The sequence below is a fragment of the Mastacembelus armatus genome, chromosome 16 (genome assembly GCF_900324485.2).
Source record: "Mastacembelus armatus chromosome 16, fMasArm1.2, whole genome shotgun sequence".
In the NCBI taxonomy this organism is placed as follows: Eukaryota; Metazoa; Chordata; class Actinopteri; order Synbranchiformes; family Mastacembelidae; genus Mastacembelus; species Mastacembelus armatus.
In genome coordinates this window covers 15,965,854-15,993,617 of record NC_046648.1, presented here as the reverse complement: position 1 = coordinate 15,993,617, position 27,764 = coordinate 15,965,854, and the positions used below count along the sequence as shown (strand labels likewise).

At 41.4% G+C, this 27,764-nt stretch overlaps 2 protein-coding genes across 5 annotated transcripts; one reads left to right on the top strand and one right to left on the bottom strand.

Annotated features, from left to right (window-relative positions):
- Positions 1-435: 435 nt before the first annotated feature.
- Positions 436-22,648, top strand: itga10 (integrin, alpha 10). Of its 2 annotated transcripts, XM_026316562.2 has the most exons (30): positions 436-1,227; positions 6,289-6,400; positions 6,491-6,600; positions 6,704-6,792; positions 8,788-8,902; positions 9,007-9,134; positions 9,740-9,888; positions 13,378-13,528; positions 15,905-16,070; positions 17,259-17,332; positions 17,408-17,552; positions 18,228-18,376; positions 18,527-18,670; positions 18,825-19,031; positions 19,114-19,244; positions 19,457-19,623; positions 19,782-19,924; positions 20,030-20,140; positions 20,233-20,318; positions 20,423-20,564; positions 20,682-20,774; positions 20,875-20,951; positions 21,109-21,198; positions 21,285-21,369; positions 21,451-21,564; positions 21,638-21,745; positions 21,838-21,951; positions 22,044-22,139; positions 22,224-22,337; positions 22,425-22,648. In XM_026316562.2, the coding sequence occupies exons 1-30, from the start codon at positions 1,176-1,178 to the stop codon at positions 22,476-22,478; spliced, it is 3,516 nt and encodes a 1,171-aa protein (XP_026172347.1). In that variant the 5' UTR covers positions 436-1,175; the 3' UTR covers positions 22,479-22,648. The 2 variants fall into 2 exon arrangements, with proteins under 2 accessions (XP_026172347.1, XP_033181522.1); XM_033325631.1 differs by lacking the exons at positions 436-1,227; positions 6,289-6,400; positions 6,704-6,792 and having other exon boundaries at positions 6,516-6,600.
- polr3c (polymerase (RNA) III (DNA directed) polypeptide C) lies at positions 19,003-27,739 on the bottom strand. Of its 3 annotated transcripts, none has more exons than XM_026316565.2 (14): positions 27,630-27,739; positions 26,985-27,131; positions 26,364-26,628; positions 25,826-26,127; positions 25,590-25,694; positions 25,095-25,268; positions 24,960-25,011; positions 24,793-24,853; positions 24,560-24,710; positions 23,615-23,716; positions 23,476-23,525; positions 23,186-23,335; positions 22,998-23,089; positions 19,003-19,528 (listed from the first exon to the last, which is right to left on the bottom strand). In XM_026316565.2, exons 2-13 carry the CDS (start codon positions 27,129-27,131, stop codon positions 23,005-23,007), a joined length of 1,644 nt encoding a protein of 547 aa, XP_026172350.1. In that variant the 5' UTR covers positions 27,630-27,739; the 3' UTR covers positions 19,003-19,528; positions 22,998-23,004. The 3 variants fall into 3 exon arrangements, with proteins under 3 accessions (XP_026172350.1, XP_026172351.1, XP_026172349.1); XM_026316566.1 differs by lacking the exon at positions 19,003-19,528 and adding an exon at positions 27,224-27,353 and having other exon boundaries at positions 22,725-23,089; positions 27,630-27,693; XM_026316564.1 differs by lacking the exon at positions 19,003-19,528 and having other exon boundaries at positions 22,725-23,089.
- Positions 27,740-27,764: the final 25 nt, after the last annotated feature.

Sequence of the window (27,764 nt, the reverse complement as noted above, 5' to 3'; positions counted from 1 at the left end):
TTTGTTTGCAAGTAATATTGTGACTTTTGATTGTTGATTATTAGAAAGTAGGAAACATGGAATACAATGTTCCACAACCTGGCATCCCAGTAGTAGATCTTAATATTAGCTATAATTGAAGTTGTTAACCATCAACAAAGCTGCAGCCTAAACCCTAAGTTACCTTAGAAAAGGTCCCAAAAATACTGCTCCACAAAGCTGGTGATGTTACCTGTGAAGGCCAGCTTAGAGAAAGAAATGAGTCAGAAGTGTACTGGGCAAACTGGAAGATTTTGAGAGAAAGTGTTAGAGTTTTGGTAAAAGAACGAGAGAGAGAGAGGTGTTGTCTATGTGAAGCAGTTGCTTGGAGAGGAGTCTGGTGGATGGAGGAGGACACAAGGAGGGAGGGGGGCACTGAGGATAAATGCGCTCTTTCATTTCAGCGTCAGAGGAATCCGTTAGTAGAGGCACATATTAACATCCACAGAAACTCACGGGAAACAGCAGTTTTGTTAATAGAAAAGTCAGCGGAGAGGATCATGCGTAACAAGTTATCTAAGGAACCGCACGCGAACAGTCACCTCAAACTTTAGGCTCCATGAGTTTCTATCCACAGGGAAGCTTGATCTTCAGAGACGCGCTCCGGAGTCCGGGGGATAAAGTGCGCTGCTGACAGACTGTTACACATTAGAAATAGTTTACTGAATCTGAGCTGCGGCATCTTGTTGTTTAGGACAGGTGTAGTGTTTTTCTCGTCCAAAACATGGGTCACTAGGGTGTCAGTTCGATTTTTGTTTATCCTAAAGACTACAAGATATCTTTTTCTTCTTGTGTCACTCAGATATTCCTACTGGGACTTTCCTAGGCGCAAGACGCTAATCTCACGGATAAGTATAGGTTCCGTTTATTTTGTCGTATTTGTATTTAACAACCCAAATCTGCTTTTGTAAACGGAGCAGTCCTGCAGTGAGCCCCATGCACACAGCAGACATGCCACTGCAGCAACGTTTGGCCGGATTTAACGCATCCCAGGGGGAAAGACAGAGCTGAAAAGGCGTGTGTGTGTGCGTGTGTTTGTGTGTGGTGGGCGCCGATGTACTGCATTTCCACCAGCTCAGGGAAGACAACTTTGTAAACAGAGAGGGAGAAAAAAAATATAGACTCTAGAGAGACTCGGCTTTCAATCGGTTTCACAAATGGAGCTGCGTAATTACCTGCTGTGCCTGAAGTTCATCCTCCTTCTTAAAGGTAAGAAGCGCTTTTCATTTAACTAAAGTACTTTTTTCAATCAGAAGGAGAAACTGAGATGTTAAAACAACTGAATGGTTGAGTCTAACGAGGAGGGCAGTGAACTTAAAGCCCCTTGAACTCTGTGTAATTTCAACCTCTTGTCCATGTACTTCACCCTGTCTCACTGGGTGATGTGGCCATTAACATCCACCACTTTTTCACTTTTAACAGAAAACATGTGTGAATAAAAATGTCACACTTAGTCCCAAAGAGCTTTATTCTGTTTGACAGCAAAAAACGGACCATGAAGACATTCCTAACATGACTGTGTCCAGGCCAGTATAGAAGCAGGTGTATGAAATATATGACCACACTCCATTTGCCAAACAGATCAAAGGTATAGGAAGTTACGCATGAGTCCAACAAAGTAATGGCTCCTGGTTCAAAATCTGGTCCTTTTGTAAATCAGTTATGCCAATACTGAAGTAATATTTCTTTCGTATTTGAGGCCTTCATCTAACATATGTTGGACCCATCAGGATATATGTGCATGCATCCTCTGCCAAAAGGTTACTGTTTCATCTCCTCTTTCAGCTGACACCTTGGCTACATCCAAACATATAGAAAGTCTGCTTGGGGATGCAAAGTTCACCAGACTTGTGTCATATGTGTCACATAAATTCATAAATGTTTGTAACATTTAATTTTATGAGGACATCTGTTTTTATTGTAATTAAGTCTAATGTTGCACTTAAAGAATAAGCTGTGATTAGGCTGAATAATATGGAACTGGTAGTATCTGAAAAACTATGGGCTAAGGTTGTTCTTGGTCTATATATAAAGTGAGGATTGTCAGTTGAGGGTTTAATGTTGTTGCGATTGGCAGCTCATGTAAAGGGAGGATCTGTTTTGGCCTCTGTATGTCTAGTCAAAATAAGTACTGTTGATAGCTGTAAAAAAAAAAAACAAAACTCCTGTTTCAGACATCCTGCTCACAAGTCTTGGGAACTAAAATTTACCCATTTCATCCCCTCATGGTCTTGTACCTTCGCTGATTTGACGTGCTGGTGAAGACATTGCTGTGCATATGATTCAAAGCTCACAAGACCTCAGTCTGCCCATTTGGATTCAGCCTTTCTGACCCTGGCAGCTGTGTAACACAACCTATATCAGCCATATCAGCTATTTCCATCTTTTGGGTTTGATGTCCATGTGTGTTTTTCTCCATGAAGCACCAACATTAACTCTCCTTCGTTTCTCATGTTCTCTGCGGCAGAGCAGCCACACACAGCTTTTTGGGACTTTCTTTCTCACCAGGAAGAAACTGAAGAAAAAGGCCATTGTTGTCTATTAAAAGTCAGTGTTTACGCAGCTGATAAGCAGTGGGTTAACTGCTGCATTATAGCATGCAGCCGTGAAGCAAAATGAGATGTTGTGCAAGGCATGTTAAGTTTGTACCTGCACTAAATCACACAGTCTCTGGAGTTAATCTGAAGATTGAGATGTTGGCATTTGTGCCCAATTTTAACATTCTGACTAAATCCTGATTGTCCATGCTGTCGCTTTTAAGCTATACACAAAATGCCCCTCATTCAGAAGCTGAGGAGTGAGTGAGGAATGCATAAAGTATTTTGGTTATTCATACCACACACTTGAACACACAGGCACACACTTGCCAGCAGCCCCATATGTTGTCTTTGTGTGTTAGGTTCTGGCACTACCCTTCATTACCCCTCCATTATTTAAATCAAACATGTACAGGCCAAATTTCCCACTTTTTGTGGTTGTGATTTTAGTGTAAGGGCTCTTGTTTGTGAGTTTCTTAGCTTGAGCATGTGTCATAGGGGAGCGTGTAGGTGAGAGTAATGTTAATGGTTTCAGCAGAGGTCCCCTGATGCGGGCAGCAGGCATCCCATGTCTGTTATACTTTGTTATGCTTTACTGAGATGTTGAACACAGCCGTGTGTTTGTGTGTGTGCATGTGCTTAACTGCGTTTCACCAGCCATTCATAAATTCTTGCTATTATTTCCCCAGCTATATTCTTGTGTTTCTTTACTCTCCCATCATTTGCTGAGTTTGATTCCTGCTCCCCCTCTTCCTCTTTATCCACCCCCATTCCCCACGAGAGGGTGACAGAGATGAGAACAGAACACGATAGAGATAATGGAGAGAAAATCTGTGAAAGAGGGTGAGAAGAGGGAAAGGAGAGGGATACATGGGAAACATTGAGTCAGTTAAATAAAGATGATAGAAACAGACAGCTGAGCAAACGTCTCTCTTGCAGGACATTTCACAGAGGTGCTACAAATCATAAATTAAAGAGACGAAAAAAGACGAGCAGGGGAAATTTAAATATGTTAGTTCATTTAAGACAACAAACTGTACATCAGTGTCTTTGCATACTGCTATAAGTGCTCGGTTATCTCTATAGTATCCAAAACTCTATAGTGTCAAGGTCCTGCCCTCAGTACATACACACACACACACACACACACACACACACACACACTCATGCGTATATTACAAACCATACGCCAAGTAGTACTAGCGCCTAGAGCCGAACATGTGGTTGAGAGAATGTGGACTCAGTTTGGCTTGATAAATGTTTGCTGCCAGTTGTCATGGTGCTGGGTGGTCAGACAGCCTGTGGTATAGTGTCATATATAAACCCCAATGAAAATGGAACCAGAAGAGGGAGGAGAGGACAGAGAAAACAGGGATCGATGGTATAGTTTTGTGGTAGTCGGAGGGATCTAGAAGGGAGAAGGGGCCTTGTGGTAGAGTTACTCTGTGTGTCTGTGCGTGTGTGCACTATAGGAGTGGGGGTAAAAAATGGAGCATATGAGTGAAACGGGGGATGAAGGAGAAATTCAGACACAGGGGCACAATCAGAGGCCTGGTTTGTTGTGGAAAGTAATTTGGAATTGGAGAGGGTGTGCGATGGTGCCACAAGAAAAGACAGTTTTACTACCCTGTGTGTGGTGGAGAATAGGAGAGAATAAGAGCAATAAGACTTTTATTCATTCTGGCAATCAAAGTGGAAGGTTCACACTTACTTTGTTCTTGCCTACGCATATTCCCAATGGTATTGTGTATTAAACATCTGTGCAGAATCAGCTAAATCTCCGTCACAGCCGATTTGTATGTTTAGATATTGCACGCTCACACACAGATCTACAAGATCAGCAGAAACAAGACAACTCTACAACATGCTAGCAGCTCTCTGAGCCTGTGTCTGCCATGCTAACATTCGCACAATGACAATGCTGATGCCAAGCAGGTTTAATATTTATCATACTCACTAATCTAAGCTCAGAGTGTTTGCATGTTTAAATGACCTAATGACCTATAATATGGAGTACAACTAAAGCTGGAATGAATGTGCCTTTCATGGATGGATGTCTTACATGAATGAACGTCTATACAAAATCTCATGGCAGCTCATCAAATTTTTGTTGCGATATTTTAGTCTGGACCAGAACAGTGGACCAATCAAACCCAACATGGCCATTCTTAGAGCTGTGCTGCTATTATAGTCTAAAGACCCAGGTATTTGTAGCTGTAGATGCCCAGTGACTAAATCTGGGTACCAGAAAAGCAGAAACATGACTGAAAATACAATGACACTGCAGGAAAGAACATCTTGAAGAAAGTGAAAGAGGAGGTTGAAGAAACAACGTTATGCGCAAAAAGGCAGAAGCAGAGATGGAAGGGAAACAGCGACCATATCTAGTTTCACTCTCAAAACCGGCTGGAATGCCGCTCTGATTGGTTTGGTTGAGGTAACTGTCAGTGTGTATTTGTGGGAAAGTATCCGCTGCTTAATCACAGCAGCAGTGTTCTGGTCTTGTTCCCCATTCTGGAGCAATTTTCACCAGTGGAATCACTGAATAATGTACAGTAGGAGAGTTACTGTAGATGCCACCAGATGTTGCTAAATTACATGTCAAGTCAAAATTATTTAGAAAGCCTCTTAAACAAAACACAGATGACATACAATAGCTACACAAGTTGGACATGTTAAATACCAACTGTCAAGAGCTGCATAGTGTTTGTGAGAGTGAACTGAAAATACTACAAGACGATGCTCTTTAATTTAAGCTGAGTTGTGTAGCTAGGAAATACAGCATAGTTTAGTTTCTGTCATCTACTGACAACATCAGCAAACATATCTACTGAGACCGGAAATAAATGTGGATCTTTTTAAATGTTTGTTTGAAAATTTGAAGTGAACTGTGAGTTTATTTGCTTTATTACACTTTTTCAGCCCAGTGGGAACCAAAAACCTGTCAGTATAACCTGTCTGCTGTTCCCACAGGCAGTTTTAATATTTGCAGTTCATTCACTGTAATTGTTCAATCATTTACTAATTTCTAAGAACACACACTGAGGTACTGACCCCTATAAATATAAGCTGATCAACTTTAAACATATAGCACAACTCTTGGTCAGTGAAGGAGTTGACCATTTGAACCTAATAGCCATTAGCAGCTCTTAATACACACACACATATATAAGCATACTTCAGTTTACACACACTACAGCTCGGTGAACTGTCTGACAACCACCTTGCTGCTGTCGTCTCTGTCTCCCTAACCTCTCTCTTGCTGTATGTATGAAGGGCAGGCTTGTGTGTCATAACAGGGACCTTACTATGCTCCATCGTTTTTTTGACCCACACCCTTCCCTGCCTCGCTTCTTCTCTCCCCTTTACCCTGCCTCTTTTCCCTCACACTGAACTCTCTTTTTCCTCTGAGGTTGCCTTTGCTCACTGTTTATCCATATTTTCAACTCCCCTCCTCTTCTCTCCCCCAGCCACCCCCTCATAGGCCAAATTTTAAAGGCTAATGACAATTGTTTATGTTATCCCATACTATAAACAACATTTACTATTATTCTTAATGGTTAAAAGCAAATTCAGACAATTTGGGGATTCATATCAATCTGAAGCTTGTATATTGAATATAAATGTATGTAAATACAGCCTAAGCTAAGGAAATGCAAATTCTGAAAAGTTAGAAGTGTTTACTTTTTTGAGTTTGCCATCTTTATAATAAGATTTTTATCATGTCTTCCAGAGTTGTGTCAGTGTTTTAACATAGATGTAAAGCATCCACGCATCTTCACTGGACCAGAGGACACGCTGTTTGGGTTTTCTGTTCTACAACATGAAGCAGATGGAGAGAAATCGTAAGTGTGTGAAACAGATAATTAAACCGTCACAATGTTTGCACATACGATGATGTTTTGATGATACCTGACTCTGTCATCTTGTTGAAGGATGCTGGTTGGTGCTCCCTGGGATGGTCCACCCAACAACAGGAAAGGCGATGTTTACAAATGCATTGTGGGAGAGGAAAAGAACTCAAACTGCAGCAAAGTGAATCTAGGTGAGAGAAATAAGAAGAACAAAAATCTACTATCCCTGAAAATCTTCACATCCAGGGCTGATATCTTACCCTAATGCTCAACTGGTCTCCCTACCGATCTCAGGTGAGACCGCTCTCCAGAATGTTTCTAAAAACCTGAGGAATTCTCACCTGGGAATGACCCTCACTCCAGACTCACCTGACGGCTTTCTGGTATGTGGTCTTAATATAGGAACAGGGTTTTTAATTTTTGCTACATTGAGCATTGAGTTTATGTGTTTATGTTTATGTGTGTGAAGGAATGTAGAAAAAGTGGTATGTTTGACAGAAATGGAATGAATCAGCTCTGTTGGTTTATTTTTTTATATGTGTGGCTCACTGATGACCCACTATGGTGGTTCAGTTTGCCTCCCTGCACTCAGCTGCCAGTTCAGAATATTTCCTCATTGTATGCTAGTGGTCCCTCCTCCCAAAGGATGGTGAGCCTGATGAGAACCATGTCTGGCTAGAGTGATGTGGTGCTGATCTCTGTGGGAACTGCAGCTGCCAAGTGAGGTCAACCCTCATGTTCCAGTCCTTGCTTAGAGAAAGGAGTCATGATGAGCCTTACAACCTGGTATCTGTGGTGTTCTCTCCAGGCCTGGTGAAATAGACAAAGTGTTTATCAGCTGTGGGATGACTATTGTTGTTCACAACCTTCCTGCAAGCTTCCAATAGATAAGCCAGATTCCCCAGGATTTGGTCATGCCACCATCTGGGTCAACGCACTCTTGCACCTGACAGGATGTGTTGGAGGGTCTCCAGTGGTATCATAGAAGGGACAGCTCTCTTCACTTCTGAAATACTGATGGGGTTAAATTGCGTTTAAGTAGTGTGTTCACATAAATGAAGCAAAGCTTGCGAGCTACTTCATGTTCAATCATTTTAGTGCAATGTACAGTATATCCAATGAAGTCTTTATATTGTTTATTACTCTGCTGATGTTGCTCACTCTTTTGATGCCAAACCTCCTGCTCATATTAGCTGAAGTTTGAGTCTCACATGATACAGATTTGATAGAGACATCTTGAGATTGTTGGCAGATCCTGATTTCTCCAGATCTGAGGCTTGTGGCTTGCAGAGGAACATGTGTGTCTGTGTGCATATTAGTTACTGTGTCTATGTTCCTTTGTGTGTGTGTTGTGTGCGTGTTTTGTTGCCAGATTTTTACTCCTGCCTCGGGTGTGGAGTTGTGTATGGTTCATGAACCCTAGCCAGTGTAGCCTACTTTAATGTGTGTGTGTGTGTGTTTATCCTAACCCCAGCGGTCAGGTCTATAACAGGATAGGAATGCGTCTCCGGCCCTTTGTTAATGACAGACCTACCAAAAGCCATAGCACCTCTCTCGCTTTTCTCCATCTTCTCCCTCCTTCCTTTTTCTCATCTTTCACTCTGTCTCTTCTTCTCTGTCTTGACGGTCTGTGTTCCTGAGGAGAAACCCATCCATAATGACAGGGCAAGAAAAACCAGGATCTTTCTCTTTCTCTCATTCTACCCCCATTTCACCCCATTTTCAGTCTCCCCCTTTTGTGTCTTGGCTGTATAGGCTGCATGTATGAGTTTCTCTTTTATCTCTTCTTTCCGCACTCACTCCCTTATTCCACCCTCTTGGTATGAAAGCAAAATAAACTGCATGCTTTGAAGGCAGAAATATTTTTATGTGATGCCCCCACCCCCCTTACTTTTAGCACAATCAGATTTAAAATGCTTTACTGGTCTGGTGTTCCAGCTCTGTTAAACCACTCATGACAACAGTGACTGCCAACATGTCAACAATACTCCTTCCCTTTGCCTGTGCTCCATTTTTCTGTCCCCCAAACCACACTATTGTAGTTTTTCCATGACTTATTCCCTTTTCTTTTTGTTCCCCATCTGCCCTCATTTAGTGATTTTTTTCTGTGTTTATACATGGTTCAGCCAGCCACTTTTGTTTATGTGAAGACCCTTTGATAGTGACCAAAAAACCAGCTACTCATTTTGCGAACAGAACACAATTACTTAAAAATAAAAACTATTCAAATTGACTGTAAATATTCCCTAAATTGCCTCACCCATAAAACAGATGCTGTTGTGTGTGTTTATGTGTGTCCCACTGGGCATGTGTGTGTGTGTGTGTGTGTGTGTGTGTGTGTGTGTGTGTGTGTGTGTGTGTGTGCTTATGTTTGGCAGGCATGTGCCCCTCTGTGGTCTCAGGAGTGTGGTACGTCTATGTTCAGCACTGGCATTTGTGCATCTGTCAGGGATGACCTAGAACCAAGAGAAACCATCGCTCCAACAGCACAAAGTAACACACATTTGCACACACACACACACACACTGAGGCAGAGAAACATACTCCACAGACCTACTTCAGCCAATCAAATATTTTAAAACTCCCACATGTGGCAGGGTGCTCCACATACATGGACATCGTGATTGTGCTGGATGGCTCCAACAGTATCTACCCCTGGTACGAGGTCCAGAACTTCCTCAGCAACATCCTCAGCAAGTTCCACATCAGCTCAGACCAGATGCAGGTAAAACTGCATGTTGGTGTATGTTTGCACCGTCTGTAGATGTTATTTACGTTGGTAATGGAAATTTTTTTTGCATTTATGTTTTGTCCTCTATTTAAATCTCTGGAACCCCTTAGCTGTTGCCCAGAACAGTAAGACAAGCAAAAGTCCTTGAGGAAAAATATGCCCAAAGTGACACATTTAAATTGCTGGTTTGGCAACTATGACCAGAATGAATTGCAGCAGTAATGTAAAGGAACATGAGCTCAGCGAGCTTGAGGTTGGGGAGGAATGGAAGTTGGCAGGGGGGATCTTGGGAAATTATTATGAGCTAGACAACATGAGGAGTGAGAGGATTTGGATTTTGAAAGAGGTGGGTGGGGGGTAAGGGATAACAGGCAACATGAGGTGAAGAGGAAATACTTCTGGTTTTTGAATGGACTTAAAAATTCCCCAAGTCCACTGTTTGCTTAAAGAACAGCACTGGTACTTAAAGAGATAGTTCACCCCAGAAAGAAGTCTCAGATGTTTCCTTCCACAACTACTCTTATGTGCCATCACAGCCATGAACATGTGCCATTGCTGCAAATATTTCTGTTTCTGAGTCTGTGTCTGTGCACATCTAGGTTGGTATACTGCAGTATGGAGAGGTAGCAGTCCATGAATGGTCTCTGAAGGACTACCAGACCACACAGGAGGTGGTGGAGGCCGCCAAAAACATCAGCCGGCAGGAGGGACGAGAGACACGCACTGCATATGCCATCCACACGGCCTGGTAAGCCTGTCAATCACTCCTGCTTTATTCTTACTGGCTGATCCTTCTTGTGCTTAAGCACACTGTAGTTTGGCTGTCTAACTGGAAACTGTCTGGTTGTTTAGATTTTGGTATAACATTCTTGGTGGTTTTCTCTAAATATATCAGTGTATCATTTGTAGTTATAAAGACAATCAGTTCTATTACCCCAGTAAGATCCCATCAGACTACTTTTCATTCATAACATACCAATCCATCAGAAGAATTAGATGAAGTACTATTAGGTACTTCAACAAATATTTGGATTTTAACAGTGGGTCATATATCACTGTGTAATCTGAAAGAAGTGGATTTTATTGACAACTGCACACATAAGTATGATGAATCCACAGCTCTTTGATGTGTTTTAACATCTTTCATTATTCTGGTTTTATGGCCAGAATTTTTGGTTCAGGGCCTGTTTTCTGCACAGTGACTACTTTTACTTTTGTTACTTAAAGTAAATTTTTCTGTGAAAAATTTCTGGACTTGTGCTTGAATGAAATTAGAATTAGAGGACTTCATCTTTAACAAAGTATTTTTACAATGCAATATTGCTACTTTTACTTAAATAGAAAACACTTCTTCTGTTGCTGTCTTTAACATGCGCTCCTTGAGAGTCAGTGAAACCCTGTAAGTCTTAAAATATCTCATTCTTTTCAAAATAAAATTCCTGCTTTATTAAAGTCATACACACATAGAGCACCACACCCAAACCTGATGTGTGGTCATAACTTCCATTTTGGGATATGTGTCTAGGAGAGGTGTTGTTCTTCTACACACACATGCGCGCGCGCACACACACACACACACACACACACACAGGTAATTGGAGAGTTCCTGTTTTCTGGTACATTTAAAGGTAAAAGTTTGAGAGGTTTAGGAGGAGACATTTAAAAGGTAGTTGAAAAGAAGTGACTGGAAAATGAAGCCTGTAAAATAGCACTAACTGTGACCTTTAAACACTAGGGACGTCAAATCCAGACAGCACAACTACACACACTGTCTGCTCTTTACCTTTCACATTCACTACCTTTCCCACCCTGTCAGTTGTTGAAAACACTAGAAGCAGACTCGTCAGTGCTCATGACAAAAGTCATTTTTAAATGACTAAAGCAAAAATATGTAATTGTGGCTGTATCTAGGTAAAGAAATCAAGGCTGTGTACTTGTTTTTAAAATAATTTCTCATTCATTTGATATCAAGAAGAAGTAATATCCAAATATAACAATTTGTGTTCAGACTTATTCAAACATTTTTACTTCCACTCTTATAGCAGCATTGGCACAAGGCAGGAACATGATGGGACTTTTTTTTAGAAAAACAGTGAGATTAGCAGAGCTAGACTAGCTAGCCGCTGACTCAGCACGGCTACAGGTGTGGCACAGCCTGACCCAGCCTGGCCAGCCAAGTAGAGCCCGTACAGCTGTAAAAATACACACATGCACACGTACAGTAGACACATACTCACACATCAATTACTTACACCATACACTTCAAATTCACATACATACAGTTTTGATTTCAGTGCTATGAAGGCATTCATTCCCTGACCTAACAAATCTCAACTCTAACTGTCTGCATAGCATGTTTGACCTTTAACCTTTACCCTAACCCTGTTCTTATTATAAACTTATCCTTAAACATGAGCGCTTACTGCTCAAATAGCTCTCCATTTTTTTTGTTGTCAAAATGATCACTGCACCATAGAGCTACCTTGAGACATGGGCTTGATTCTTTGATTTTCATGTGATTTTCAAAAACCTGTTTTTGAACAAAGCCTAATTAATTTCATGTAACTAAAATGACTGGCACATCACAAAAAGCAGTTGTTTTGGTGGACAGGGATGTAAAGGACTTGCACCTGACTTTGTTGATGTTGGACTTCCCCTTTAGGACTAAAGACTTGTCCTGAACTTGCCCTGAATGCAGCTCTCAGGTCTCACAATGAATATCACAAACACTTGATGTTTTTTATGCCTCCTTACATTTTACCATACACAAAAATAGTAAGGATGTTTTTGACACTTGGGGAACTAGGATCAGAGTGTATTGTTACCACGTACTTGACACTAACAGACTAGACTGTGCAGTTTGGGCAGATGACACATTGATGAACATGAACATCAAACAGCCTTCTACAACCAGATTAGCCACTGATTTTAATTTTGCTCCACCCGTCTGAAAGGCTCTCACTCACCCACACACGTACACACACAGACCGCTGTGCCATGTCATTACCACACTACTGTGACGCCATAAAATGGGTTGTAAATAAAATTAGCTCCTCTCACTTTCTTTCATCTTTCATCTCGCTTTACCTCTTTCTCATCTCTGTTTCTTTCAACCTAATTTTTCTGTGCATTCCTGTTTTTATTTTTAATCCTTATTTTGTTTTTTACCTGCTTGTGTCTTTTGTCCCATTGTTTCTCACTCTCACTTCTCTCCTCTACTACCCTTCTTAGTTTTTTTCTTTCTCCTACCAGTTTTATTTTATTGTAGACTTCACAAAATTTTAAAACCCACTGTAATACCACATCAGAGCAAAATTAGCATTTTACTGTTGTATTGTTTGGGTTAATTTTCATTTTACCCTACTTTTATAGTTTAATTTGAATTCCCACTCCTCTTTTCTTCCTTTGTTACCTTTGTTTTTCTCTGTTCTTTCCTCCTTTCCATTCATTCCTCTGCTTTATCTTACTTCCAATTTTCTCTTCTGTTTTCTCCTCTCCTCTCCCTCTCTACACCCTATGTAATTTGCAGACTGCACTGGGGAAATGGTTGTTTTTAACTTTGAGTTTCTTGCGGCTGACCACAATGTTATATTTAGGCAAGGGCTGGAGTTAGGCCTGAAAATCACTGAGTTCACTGGCAGTGACTACTCTCCCCAGTTCACTTTGTGTGTGTGTTTGTGTGTGTGCGTTGGTCTGAGGCTTACCAACCCTATTCAACACTCAAAGCAGGTCCCACTGAGAACAGGTTTCCTGCAGACAAACAGGGTGTGGCTTCATGTGTGTTTGTCATTTAGGTTTCCTCTCTGTATCATAGCACAACCGGATGGGAATGCACAGATGCGGTCTCTGTGTGCAGTGACACATGCAGGCTGCATGCGATGACCAATTTGAGTCAACTGGCAGCTAATGTATGTGTGTCAAGTGTGATTAATATAGTTGTGGACAAGTCCAGTTGTGATTTGAACAATTTATATCTTGATGGGAAAAAACTCAACTCTTTGAGTTTTACTAACTTTTTGTTTTTGCAGAGAAACACTTGAAATTGTGTATTATCTTATAGAGAATGTTTATTTGAGATTTTAGGAAACCAAGTAACTGGATACTCCCTGGTATCCTCCCTCTCCTTCCAGCACTTTTACTTCTTTAACTAAACGCATGCTTTCTGTTTCAAATCAGATTCTGTTTAACAGGATTTACATGGTTAGTGAAAAGAATGACACACTTTCTTTCTTTGTAGCACGGAGGCATTTAGCGTTGAACGTGGAGCGAGGGAGGGCGCCACCAAGGTGATGATCGTAGTGACAGATGGAGAGTCACATGATGGGGAGGAGCTACCAGATGCTCTCGAAGAGTGCAACAACAGAAACATCACCAGATATGCCATTGCTGTGAGTACATCACATTTTGATGGCTGCAACTGTAAAAGATATCATATCATAAAAGATAGACATATCCCAAATTATAATTTAAAAAAAACAAAAAAACATTTAGCGTCTATAATGCTCAAAATGTCATTAGAGGTGTCCTGACTTGTTTAACTATTGTAAGAAAACTAAAACAGCTGGCCTACATTATCAGTGGGGTCTATAGAGCATCACTGACATTTTTTGCACAGTGTGAGTGTGGCATGCTGACCATGTGCTGTTCACTCTCAAGCAACCACACAGTACCACCAACGCTCCACCCCAAAAATAACATGTCCAAATGACCAGATGAACCCCATAGGTCTACTAAAATAGCTCAGCGGGGGAAAAAAACCCCACCCGACCCCCTCAACACACAGAAACACAGAGAGTGATGGCATGGTTTAGTGTCAGAGGGGCAGACAGACTCTGGTGGAAAGACTGGTTGCAGACCCTCCCTATCCCACAAGAGAAGCTTAGGAACCTACAGACTCCTCTGGAACCACAGCAGAGGAGGATATGAGCCAACACGGAAGAGTGGCAAAGTGCCACTACAGAAATATGTGTACACAGTGAAGCTCAGATGCACCAAATGATGTATGGCTGGAGTAGCTCAGTTACTCAGTTCGAAACACTTTGCAGTCACACTGTATAATCTAAAAAATAAATAAATGAGAGCTATGGTAGTGATGAGGCTCCTGCCTCTGAAACAGCAAGCTCTACTATTTCACACTGATCACATTGAATGGATCATAGCATTTCTCTTGCTTCTCTTGTGTATTTCTGAATTGGTCTCTCATACAGGTTTTATTTTACAGGTTCGTGAAAAACATATTTTCTATTTACATCTGTAATGTTTCCAGCCTAGAGGTTTGGACCTGAAGGGGTTAAAGGAAAAACCTGAGATGTTTAAACAAAATAAATAAATATAATCTACATTTGCTATAGAATTTATTTCTCTGACACTTACCTAATACTTTCTTTCAGTTTTATGAAGCTTATTTTAAGATCATTTTTATTTACAGTCTATGTTTAAAACATACAGCATAAAACGGGAAACCAATCCTAACGAAGGAGCGGCTCATAGGCATCTGCAACATGTGACAAGGACTCACAAGTAGACGTTGCTTTTCAGTTTACCTGTTAAAATATAATTGCTCAGTGCTTTTATCACCATGGACTAAACTCCACTGAAATTCCAGTTGTCTCTCAGCCTGAGAAAACCCAAACTAGGATAACTGCATGACTACCACTAAGGGATGGACATGGGAGCTAAAGCTTTGCAAACCATAAACTGTGTTGGAACATGTTGTTATGGCCATAACACTGAGGGCTGCTTAAGTACTCTAACTACCTACACAAAGCGCAACACTAGGTCAACAGAAGTTGGATTTGAGAGAAGGAAACAGCCAAAGATAGAAAGTGAAATAAAGATGAAGAGAGAATGAAGTGGATTTGTGGTCCAGCACCCAAAATGTGATGACAGCCATGTTTTGATGTTGCTCCCTGTGCTGCTGCCTATTACTGTGTGTGTGTTTTCAACATCAAAACAAGTCATGTGTTAGCCGTGTGTGTTTGTGGGAGTGTGGCTTATGCAGAACTATGTAAAATACGTAAATATTCAAATTAACATACCTTTGCATTATAACAAGAGTGTATTTAATGTTCCCATTCTCTTGTTCATGACTATTTAAACGCCATCAAAAGTGGGCAGCCAGAATGGAATTTCGCAGGCTCTATAAGATCTTAATCTACATATTTATACGTGGGCTCCCTTCACATTGCATGCTGCACCCCCTCTCCATCGCCTACCCTCTGAAAACAGGATTTCCTTAGTTTGCTTGGCAGCCAGAGTCACAGGGGGAGATTCTTGGGTTTGATTTCTCTTATGGAATTTTCTCATTTGTACTTCAGGCAAACCATAGGCCACAGCAGCTACAGTTTCTCTTCTGCATCAGTCATCTCCTCACCTCTGGGATAGGCCTGTGCTCCTCATTTACAAATCTCTTAAGGTTTCCAGTCAGTTTCCAGCCAGAAGTGTGTTTATTTTTGTGTTAGACAATTAAATTCTGCAGTTCCAGGTTACTTGTATGCTACTTCACAGTCCTAGGGGTGATGTTGGCCTTTTCTTCTTTTCCCAAAAACTACATATTCTATGATATCTGTTTCTTTCTTTACTATCCCACTGAAACATGGAGATGCAATAGCTGTGATACATGCCAAAACCTATGCTCCCTTTTTTTTCACCACCAAACTCAGCTTCTACCTTAATCCTTCAATGTTTTAATGCTTGTATTGTATATCATTTATGATATTTTCTCCTAAAATCTTTATTTCTCTCTCTCCCATGGTGTGCTTCAGGTTCTGGGCCATTACATCCGCCGACAGCAGGACCCTGAAACGTTCATTAATGAGATTAAGTATATCGCCAGTGACCCTGACGAGAAATACTTTTTCAACGTGACCGATGAAGCTGCACTCAATGACATTGTAGATGCCCTGGGAGACCGTATCTTCACTCTGGAAGGTGAGTGAAGGATGCAGGCTGGAGATCAATGAGTCACTCATGTTTAGGAGCAGCAATCTATGCTGATCATATTAATGCTGGTCATATTTGCCAAACCAGCAATTTAAATGTGTCACTTTGGGCATGTTTTTCCTCAAGGACTTTTGCTTGTCTTACTGTTCTGGGCAACAGCTAAGGGGTTCCAGAGATTTAAATAGAGGACAAAACAAAACATGATTTATCAGTAGAGCTCATTTTAATACTTTTTTCATTAATGTAAGCCATTGTAACATAGTATTAATACTGGAAGATGACCAAATCCAAACACTGAATCTATTTTCAGATTATTACCTTCAATCTATGCATTAAAATAGATATCTATTGATATCAACCAGAAAACATGTCAACTGCTTTATTTTTAAAAAGTGTGTGAAACCCTTGCATTCAACTGGTTTTCTGTATTAATTTGACATTAAATGTGATCTGATCACAATAGACAAACACAATGTGCTTGAGCTGATAACACAAACTATTCTAATTTCTTGTATCTACTTTTTCTTGACATTGTATGAATTTGTGTAGCAAAAACAAGCTACAAAAAGGAGTTCATTTAATTTTTATAATTTGATATTTAATTTATCAAACCAATCGAGTATAAATCTTAATCAGTTTTGCATTTTTGTTTACACTTCAAGATTTTATCTGATTTCCATTTTGATGGATTAATCAAGAAAATGTGATTATTTTTAACTGGTTAGACTGACTGATTCATTAATATACAAAAATGTAAAAACATGAGGGAAAAGGGAAAAAAATAAAGTTCTGTGAAACAGAAGACAAAGAATATTTATGAGACTAGACAGTGAAAACGGATTAGGTTCATGTAAGAAAATAAACAGTAGTCCTGCAGAGAAAGGAAAATAAGGAAAGGAAGGTAGAGGGAGTTCACATCTATCACAGTAGCTGTGAGAACATGAAGGGAAGGCTGATGAAAAGTGATGCCACCCTTAAAGTTTTAGGAAATTAGAAAGGGACAGGAGGAAAGGAAAAGGGTGAGGCATGTCTGGCAATGTGGTCTTCAGGGTGAGAGAGGGTCCTAATGATGTGATCTATGCCAGATGTTGAGAAGGGAGGGAAGGAAGGAAGGGAGGAGATATACAAAGAAACAATAATGGAGAGCATTGACTTGTCATCTCTGCCCCCCCACAGGTACACTGGGCTACAACGAGAGTTCGTTCCACATGGAGATGTCGCAGATTGGCTTCTCCACACACAAACTGGATGTAAGCCCATAGTAGGTTTTTGTACGTGTTACGCTTTACTTATGAATCTCACCAAAACCGTGCTTCATTTTTCAGGATGGCATTTTGTTTGGGATGGTTGGTGCTTATGACTGGGATGGTGGGGTGTTGAAAGAAGGGACCAGTGGACGCATCATTCCACCCAGAGAGGCGTTTGAAAGCGAGTTTCCACTGGAGCTAAAAAATCATGCTGCTTATTTAGGTAAATAACATACCACACCCAGACAGTTCTCAAGGAATCATACTGGTGGGTTTTTTTTTTAAGTTTTAGTGCATTTCTCTTGCAGATTAATGTGTTATTAAGTTACAATATAAGAATATGGTCATTTGACTGGTGCATTCATGTGTTGGTGAAAAGCTCCAACATGAAATTTAGATCAAAGTAACCTCATAGTCAGATTGAGCTTCTATTTTGTTTCACTTTATTTTAGTCTTTCTTACACTTTCTAACAATAAATTATTTTTCATTCCAATTCATTTGATATACATCACTGAACAAATTAAGGATGTGGGTTGTGATTCAGAGGTCTGGAACCTGCAATGGGCCTCCTGGGCAAAAATGAGCCATGGGCCCAACTTCAGGCATGCTACTCATGACCACAGCTCCAAATTAGCAGTTAATCATATTATCATCAACAATTGCCAAACAAATCTTTGAAAGTTAATTTTTATACAACAATTGTGGTGGACTGAAAATAGAAGCTCAATAAAGTATATGAAAAGTAAACAAAATAATCAAAAACGGCAGTGGAAAGTAAGCTTGATTTATAGCAGTAGATTAAAACACAGTACATAAACATCAGTATGATTTTTAAAGGTTGTAACGATAACGTTGAATTGAGCTGCATTTTAATGATATTTATGTTCACATTTTCAGGTTACACAGTGTCATCTGTGGTAGTTGGGGACTGGAAGAGACTATATGTAGCTGGGGCTCCTCGCTTTAAACACAAAGGGAAAGCCATCCTGTTTGAGCTCAGCAATGAAGGGGATGTCAACATTGTACAGGCCCTGAATGGAGAACAAGTAAAGCTCTCTTCTTCAGTCTCCCTTCATTCCTTCCAGTCATTTTTATTTACTCATTTTATCCGAAAACAACATGAATGTCATTATTCAGAAATTAAAGCAAGAGCACCACCTACTGGCAGTAAGTTGAAATAACGTTTCTGCCTGTAGATTGGATCTTACTATGGCAGCGAGGTGTGTGTGCTGGATATTGACCAGGACGGCATCACTGATGTCCTTCTGGTTGCTGCTCCAATGTACCTCGGCTCAGGAAACAAGGAGGCCGGTAAAGTCTACATCTACACTCTCAGTAGGGTAAGACAGCAGTGGCACTGATCACTCTTCTCTGTAAGGATTATTATACAATCATTATTAGAATCAATGTTTTTGAAACCAATTTTTATATAGGAAATTTCTTTAAAAATTGACAATATCATCTCTGGGTTTCCTCCACGGCCTTGCCTCTCAGGAGGAGGTGTTTGTGTCTAACGGTACTCTGAAGTCAGAGGAAAAGGCACAGGATGCCAGGTTTGGTTATGCAATGGCAGCTGCTCCAGACCTCAACCATGATGGCTTCGCTGACCTGCTGGTGGGAGCCCCGTTGGAGGATGAACACAGGGGAGCCATTTATGTCTACCATGGCGACAGTATTTACATTATCCACAATTACAAACAGGTACTTATCCTCTTCCTACCGCTGCAGGCTCACTGAAACATTTTATATTTCCAACTAATTTCTGTTTTTGCCTCTCCTCAAGCGGATTCCAGGGTTATCAATCTCCCCCTCCCTGCAGTATTTTGGCCGCAGCGTGAATGCTCGGTTGGACTTGGATGGAGATGAGCTGATAGACTTGGCAGTGGGAGCACTGGGCAGTGCTGTACTGCTCAGGTGGGTAGACACAGAAGGAAAGACCAATACAGATTTGATTTTGCAGCTGCAAGCAAAGGAAGATAATAAGTCTGGACAACGCATTAGCTTACACGTTAAAAAAAAAAAAAACAATAGGAAAAATTCAATATATTCTAGATAAAATTCAAATAATCTATTGACATTACAACCACGAAAGTCCAGATTTCATCATCCTGTCTGTCTGTCTGCAGCTCTCGAAGCATCGTCCAGATCAATGTGACTCTGTCCTTCCAGCCACACTCCATAAATGTCATCCAGAAGACCTGCCAGAGGGGAGGTAGAGAATCAGCCTGTCTCAATGCGACTGCCTGCTTCACAACCATCTCTCGCTCTCCTGGACCATACAGCAATAGTTTTGGTATGACATTCTATTTTTTCTTAAACTTCACAGGTGTTCCCTATTCCAATCCTTGTTAAAAGGATTGTACATGTTGTAAATTGGACCAGGAACTCAGGTTTTTGTTAAAAGGTATTCCAACACCCATCATCTCTGCCAATTACCTGCTCTCTCCTCAGATCTGTGGGTGTCGGCCATGTTGGATGACAGAAAGTTGTCTGCACGAGCCTTGTTTGATGACAGCTCCCACCGACAGACCCAGCTGGCACTCCAAGTTCACACAGGGCAAACTCTCTGCTACAAACTGCCCTTCCACGTCTACGTGGGTGTCTGTACACACACCTGCCACATTACAACACCTTCCATCTTTTCTACAAATGCACCTTGACAGAGTGCCCTCTTTTCCTCTTTAACATGTTCGATATAGGACACGGCCGATTACATTCGTCCAATCAGCTTCTCCCTGCAGTTCAAAATCAACAACACAGAGAGCGGTCCAGTGTTGAATGAAGGCTGGCCAACCACTATCAAAAAATCTGTGAGTGGCTCAAGACTGTTAGCATTATTATCTTTCTAACTGGATCATGTTTTCTTCCTCATTTCTACATTTTTCCTTTTGGACCTCTTCAGATCCCATTCTTTAAAGACTGTGGTGAGGACGATGTGTGTACAACAGATCTGGTGCTGCAGGCTCACATGGACATCTCTGGGACAAGGTACAAATGTGACATAATCCTCCGTTTTCAGTCGAAGCTTAGCAGGATCAGACTTCCCCTCAGTTGTGAAGTTTCTGTGAGCGTTCATTGTGTTTTTGCCACAGACAGAAGCCTTATGTGATTCGCAGTCCTCGTAGGCGTCTGGCAGTGGAGGTACAGCTCCAGAACAGACTCGAAAACGCCTACAACACAAGCCTGATGCTACACTATTCACGCAACCTGCACTTCTCCAGCCTAAGTATTAGGGTAACTCACACACAATGTGATTGTGTGAACAAATACATGAACAACCTCAGGGAGCCAACCACAGACATTTAGACATATTCTGTCTAATACAGCCTCTCTTTTCTTTTCTTATCCTAGGAAGATGCCCACTTTAAGATTGAGTGTACAGCGCTGGGTGCCAACAGCCACTCATGTAATGTCAGCTATCCAGTGTTTCGCTCCCAGTCAAAGGTATGTCCATGCTCCATCACTCTCTTGACAGGTCCCGCTCATACTTCGTTTCCTCTGGGTAAAATGTGCCACTTGAGCAGGCTCTTCTCTTTGTCCACAGGTTAACTTCATGTTAGAGTTTGAGTTCAGCTGCACATCTATGCACAGTCGAGTCCAGATGAGGCTTAATGCTGCCAGGTACGTCACTGAATCAGTTCTGTGTACACCATGTCCTCAGTTTAGATACAGTAGAAATCAATAAGCATGGACTACTTAGTTTTAGTTCCACAGCAAGAAACTGAAAAGATTTTATCTTCTCTAAATGAGTTTACATAACCCTCTGTTTGTTCTCCAGTGACAGTGTGGAGAGAGAGGATACTTTAGGGGACAACAGTGTTCAGCTGCAGAGTTTTGTGCAGTATGAACCAGACCTCTTTGTAAGCAGGTGTGTGTGTGTGGCCCTACAGGTATTATACCTTGTCTTTCTTTTCTATGTATTCATGTGCTGTTTTTTCCTGTTTTTCTGTGCAGCGATTCTAATTTGAACCGATATGAGGTCCACCCTACTCGGACAGTGTCAGAGGCAATTGGACCAGAGTTCTACACACACCTCAGGGTAAAGCTATGGCTCTCGTGCTCGATTTAAAAATGACTTCAAAACTTCAAAATTAAGAGTTTTATTTGTTTGTGTTTGTAGTTACAGAACCTCGGCTGTTATTCTGTGAGTAATTTGGAGCTGACGCTGCATCTGCCCTCTGTGGCTGCTGGAGATCAAGTCTTTATGACTGTCACTGATGTTTTCTCATATAATGTGAGTATTGTTTCTGTCCGAGTGCTTGTGTCTCCTTTTAAATCACATCTGACATATTTAAATTGCCCCGTAGGCCACAGGCGTCAACTGCAGTGTGCTGAGTAATCTGGCCCAGCTGAAGGCCAGGCAGAGAGATGTACGTCCCCTCCATCCTGAGGACATGATGCACAATGACATACTGGTGAGGCTCCCAAGCGGCACAGCAGCTACCGAACAGTGCAGCATCGGCACACACATTAATATGCTGTTTACTGCGTTTGTTTGCATGTCTAGAATTGCAGCAGGTCATGGTGCACTGAGGTTGTGTGTGAAGTCCAGCAACTTCTGAAAGGGCAGGCTGCAGTAATTCGTGTCAGCCGCAGAGTTCATGATGATTTTTTCAGAAAAGTAAGTTCAACACTGACACACTGAGAAACAGATACTCAGCCCATTTCTTTAGCCCTATGACAAAAACACTGGTCATTACCTCTGTCTCTCAGGCCAAATATAAGTCAGCGAAGATAGTAGGCACCTATCGCCTCACAGCTCAGGAGACTAACCTCATCACTCTAGGCTCAGGAACAGTATGGAGGGAGGTAAGACCACAGAAAGATTCGCAATGGCAGAATGGGAGTTGTATGCACTATCTCTAATCTCTCTCTTCATCCATATTTCCATAGACCGTGCTGGAGGTGCTGAAAGGCCGAGCTATTCCCATCTCTCTCTGGATTCTGATTGGTAGCATCATTGGAGGTTTACTGCTACTAGCCCTTATAATTTTCATATTGTGGAAGGTATTTTCATGTTACATTTCACATTTCATCAAGAACATGATAGAATGTGTTATGGACAGAAGATCAATCTGTGCCACTTCTCATCAGCTCGGGTTCTTCACACGCAAACACAGAGGAGAGGATGAGAGCCATGAGGACTGAGCTCTGCTTTTGCTGCCATGACAACAGTCATTTACCATAATGACTACCAGATGAGCTGAGTCCACCTCCTACCAGGCACTGAGATAGTCCTGGGCTTGGACCAGACACGCAGACGCAACAGGGACCTCCAGGACCAAAGAGAGCACCATGAGGGTCCAACAGAAAAACACTGCCTGCTATTTCCAGGGATGGGAGCACTTATGTAAATAATCTTTTTTGAATTTTACTTAAAAAAAATTAAGTGTATTATACCACAATACTATTTAATATGCAGACATCTTCATGGTTTTACATTTCAAACTATTTTTCCTATGTTTGTCATACAGTTTTGTTTGTTTAATGAAATTAAAAGTGTTGGAAACAAATATTGTTCTGAATTTATTCAATGCTGATTCGAGCAATAAAAACAATCTATTTAAATTTTATTCCACTACAAACTGAAAAGTTCTGGTTTCCAACTAAAAAACAGTAATACCTGAGAGCATTCATACACAAAAAGATGAACTCTAATGCTCGTACATCTGACTTATCTTGTGGTTGTAGCGGTAGAGTCGATGTAGCACTCAAGAAGAAAGATGGTTTCATCTACCTGGTTCTCTGCTGAATCTAACCTGGATGGGAAAAGAAAAATAGTAATCCCAGCAGAACAAAGAGGTGACTAACATCTGTAGAAAAAAGGGAATAGTAGTTTTGTTTTTTGCTCCTACTTGTTGACATGAAGCCGTAAGGCATCCAGCTGTTGCTTTTCAGGAGCAGTGATCATCTCCTCAACTTCTTTCAGCTGTTCGGGCTCTGCCCCGCTGGCCTGCAGAGATGCCAGGATGGCCTCGATCCGCTGGGATTTCTCCAGCAGACGCCTGTCGGTTAAACATAGAACCAATCAACCCATTCATCATTGTGAGCCATACAACTTTTAAAGCTAATCATATGAAAGTTTCTGGCATGCAGAGACTGGCAGTGAAACACAAGGACATTGATTCATTATTGTTATACTCACTTGCTCTCTTTGGTCTCAAACAGGCGCCTCTCAATGAGGTTGGCAACTGTCTGCACAGAGAAAAATATACAACGCAACAAATCAATAAAGGCAGAAACCCGCACAAAAAGATCAGAATAACTTACATCCCCTGGTTTACCTTGTAGCAGTTCTGCAACAGCATTCTTGCAGTTGGGAGTTGGTTGACAGTGTAAAGATAAAAGGTGCGTGAGGGAGCATAGTCAGGAGTCTTTGGGATTTCCTGAAAAACAAAAACATGCAACAGTTGTTCAGAGAGGATGCGTAGGTAGATTAAAGAATAAGTTGTGGCTGCAGCTGGGACCAACTCCAGAATGAGAAGTACAGCTAATGGATGAATAGATGTTGGCTGCTCCCTTTAATCTGATGACTCATCTAGTATGCCCTTTCAATCAATCTGTCAGTGAATTTGCCAAATGGTCACTTTCAGTAACTTCTTACTGCATCATTGTTCACAGAAAGGCATAGAATGTAAATCAGAAAAGAAAACTATCGCCTTCATTTAGCAAGTCTTACAAAGCATACCATATCATTTTCAAAGTAGGGTTTTGGATCACTTTCCCAAACAATCCCTCATGTTTCTGTGAAGGTTCTCAGTCATCCAGGTGAAGTTGTCTAGTGGTTGAGTCATGGCAACTGGACTTCTAGTCCCTGACATTAAATGTCTGGCAGGGAGGACACACTCGACACCCAGTCTGTAGATCAGAGGGGTCACAAGTGTCGACCATTAGATCCTAATGACCCGTGCCTGAGCTCACATCTATTGTTTACCTAACAAGCTTATTCAGACCAGGTGTGAGGTGAAACCAACCCAGGAATATGGGTCTAATGACTCTAACCCAGTCATATAGCTCACCTAATGAACCTATTTAGACAAGGGGTGGAGTGAAACCAACCCGAATGATAAATTTAAGATTCCATACCAGCTTTCTCTTAGACTGATGAAACTGCTTGGATGAGTAGTGAAACATTTCAACCTAAAAACTAGAAGTGCAGTTGCCATGAGATCAACCTGTAGAGAATCCGGTGTGCTTTTAAAACAATTCACAATCCATCATCCACAAACCTGTAGCTGCACCAGGTTCTGTGAAAGTAGTGTGTAGAGCATGTCTTTAGCTTCCTTAGCTGGGATCATGGCAAAATCCTCCACCTGCTTCTGCTCGAGGTGACGTTTCCTCAGCAATAGGCGGAAAATACGTGCTGATCTGGAGCCAAATCTGATGACAAATTACAAGGAAATACATTAATAATAATGTCTTGATCACAGAACAATCACATGCACAATTAAAACACACTTACCTTTCCTGAACAACAGACTCAAGTGTGGCTCGAGCCAGATTTGACAGTGCTTTGTGCAGATCTGAGAGATCAGTTAAGAAAACTATTCACAACTTGTGTGTCCTAAATTAAATTTAAAAAAACAGGAGTGTCGATGTTCATGATTCTCAAAATTAAAAAAAAGATACTGACAACGTACATCCCACCTCCACTTTCACCAGCCTTACCAACAAACTCCATCTAGGAAATGCAAACGATAAGTTGATCAAAACATTTCTACAGGTTTAAAATGAAGAATGGAAAATGTAATGAATGTCTCATACTGGATCGTCCACCAGCAGAGTGAGGTACTGGTCTAAGATGGGTCTGGGGATGTTGTAGCTGGTTGGCAGGGCCCTGAAGATCTCGTTGGCTGAGAGGGGCTTTGTGCAGGTGGCTGTGGGCGAGGTCAACACCTCACTCATCCTCAGCATGGTCCTCACTATCTCACTGCTAGTCTGAGGTGTAAAGAATTTACAAAGATGATAAAACAGTGTCAGAAACAATCATGACATGGTAAAGACTTTCCTATAGAAGGTTAAACTTTGTGAGTTTAGATAAATCTGCAGTGGCAGATAAAGTGATTGTTTATGCTCTTTTTTCCTGATTCTATCTCTCATGAACATAATTCTGTTTTGATGTTAGTAAAGCAGCAAAACAGGATTTTAAATTGTGCATGTGTTTATGGTTATATGCTAACTACTTGTTAGTGTCAAGTAAATGCACGTCAAACTGAGTTCTTTTAAAATACATTTTAAGGCTCCATGTGTAAATCTGACCTGGTCCAGTCTGCTTGCTACAGCATTGATGATGGCCTGGTCTCTGAAGTGGAGATGGAACCTCTCAAAAGTCACCTGCCAGTAAATCCCCTCATCACCATGTGTCTGAACAAAAGAGAGCATATGAAAGAGTCAGAGAAAAAGACACACCATATGTTAAATAAGCGAAATGAAAGTGTATCTAGAGATTTTTTTTTTTTAAATGCAGGTGTGTTAACTAAGCTCAAAGCTCTCACCTCTGAATCTAACTTAGCCTTCTTTGCATTCCTCTGGTCTTCTCCATCCTCACCAGAGAGTTGGCGTTTGCCTCGCCCAATAAGTGTCACATCAGGTACCTTATAGCAGTCGGGGAAGCTCTCTGGTGTGGGTGTGGTGGTACTAACAGCTTCAGCAGGTGTACCGGGAGCAGCAGGAGTTCCTGGAGTAGTCTTGTCTGTTGTTTGTGCAACTGCCATTGGAGGGCAGCGCTGAAGGAAGTGAGTCTCCACCAGTTTGGAGAAAGCAGCAGACACTTCATTGTAATCCATGCTGTGCCCTTCTACAACAGCAGGGAAGACAAAGAAACCATTGCTGCTGTAAAATAGTCTATTTTGTTACATCATACACAAATCCCATGTTTACCCACTAAACCACCAGAAATGCAAAATGTTTAGATAAGTATAGTTTTGGGGTCAATAACTACAATTACAGCAGTGTGGTAAATTCAGACTTCACTGAGGAGTGACACTGGTGCTTTTCTGCAGTATTTGGGTGATACATACACAAGCTACTGACCTTCCATGTTCTGCGTGAGGCGGTCAGCTACAGTCTTAACCGTGCTGCTCATGGTCATGTGACCTCTCTGTAGTAACTCTTCTATGATTAGCTCCCCCGTGTCACCGTACAGTGTTTTGGCGGTGTAGATGTAACGCGGATAGCGCAGAATTCTCAGAATCCGATCACAGGTGACCTGATACTCTGTGGGGCTTCCAGGTCCTTTACGGCCTGAGCTGAATACACAGGCTCCATGTTGCATGAGCACACACAAAGACTTCTTGACCTGCATTGAGACAGAAAAAGGGAGGGAAGAGCCACTTTATCATCCTGACTCTCTTTACATGCAGTGAAAAAAAAAAATCAGATCACTAAAGAATTTAGGGCAGGAAATGTATTAATCACATTTTTCTGTACTGACAAAATTTGATGTCTATGTTAGACAAATTTATACACAGCCATGTATTCAGCCTACGATGATGTTGCTGCTGCAGGTGTTGAAAAACTATACTATATGTATATGCACTGCACATTATGTCTAGAATGGCTTGACTGTCTGCCAATTTAACCACAAAAAAAAAAAACATTTGTATGAATCAGAGACAGTAACAAGCATAGATATGGTAAGAATAGGAGTGTTACCAGATCTAGTGATACTCCAGTCTCATGAATGATGGTTCTTAAATTCTGTGTTCCACTTCTGAGCAGGTGCGTTCCCACTTTCTCCACCACCTCCCCAAAGTGTTCCCTCAGTAGGAGACCACACAGACGCACCTCCTGGGCCGTCATCTGCAGACAAATACACAGAAACATAGCTATTTCAACCGACACTCATCTAGTGCCCAACAGCGTATGCTCTTTGAAGCTAAGCGGGGCCGTGCCTGGTTAGTACTTGGATGGAAGACCCATTTGAAAGACCAGGGGTTGCTATCCTCAGACACTGAGGTTGCGTCAGGAAGGGCATCCGGCGTAAAACTTGTGCCAAATCCACAATGCGGATCAACAGATTCGCTGTGGCGACACCGAATGGGAGTAAGCCAAAAGGTAAAGAAGAACTCATCTACCATATCAAAACCAATATAACACTGTCTATTTGCTTTTAACAAGCAGCGTATTTTGTACAATGGTGTTGCAAGGACGCACTATGACAAGTTTTTCAACAGAACAAACATAAATAAGCTTACGCTTGCTGCAACATTGCTAAAAGCGGTCAAACACTGCAAATTAGCAGACTGGCTAACGTTTGCGTCTAAATATTATATCATAGTTCGTTAGTTTTTTACAAACCTTCCCCAGAGCCGAGTTGCTGGACCGTCTTCAATCCCACAACCTGAATACTAAACACATGCGGCCTCTCGTTGTCAACACGCCGACACTTCCGCTCTACTCGCTCGGGTTGCCCAGCAGCAGCGGCGCGGTGCA

Coding starts and splice junctions, on each gene's coding strand:
- itga10 (XM_026316562.2), top strand. CDS start 1,176: ATGGAGCTGCGTAATTACCTGCTGTGCCTGAAGTTCATCCTCCTTCTT. Junction 1,228..6,288: donor GTTCATCCTCCTTCTTAAAG/GTAAGAAGCGCT, acceptor CATGTCTTCCAG/AGTTGTGTCAGTGTTTTAAC. Junction 20,319..20,422: donor ATGGACATCTCTGGGACAAG/GTACAAATGTGA, acceptor TTTTTGCCACAG/ACAGAAGCCTTATGTGATTC.
- polr3c (XM_026316565.2), bottom strand. CDS start 27,131: ATGACGGCCCAGGAGGTGCGTCTGTGTGGTCTCCTACTGAGGGAACAC. Junction 25,695..25,825: donor AGGCTAAGTTAGATTCAGAG/GTGAGAGCTTTG, acceptor TCTTTTGTTCAG/ACACATGGTGATGAGGGGAT. Junction 24,711..24,792: donor GAGTCTGTTGTTCAGGAAAG/GTAAGTGTGTTT, acceptor ATTTGTCATCAG/ATTTGGCTCCAGATCAGCAC.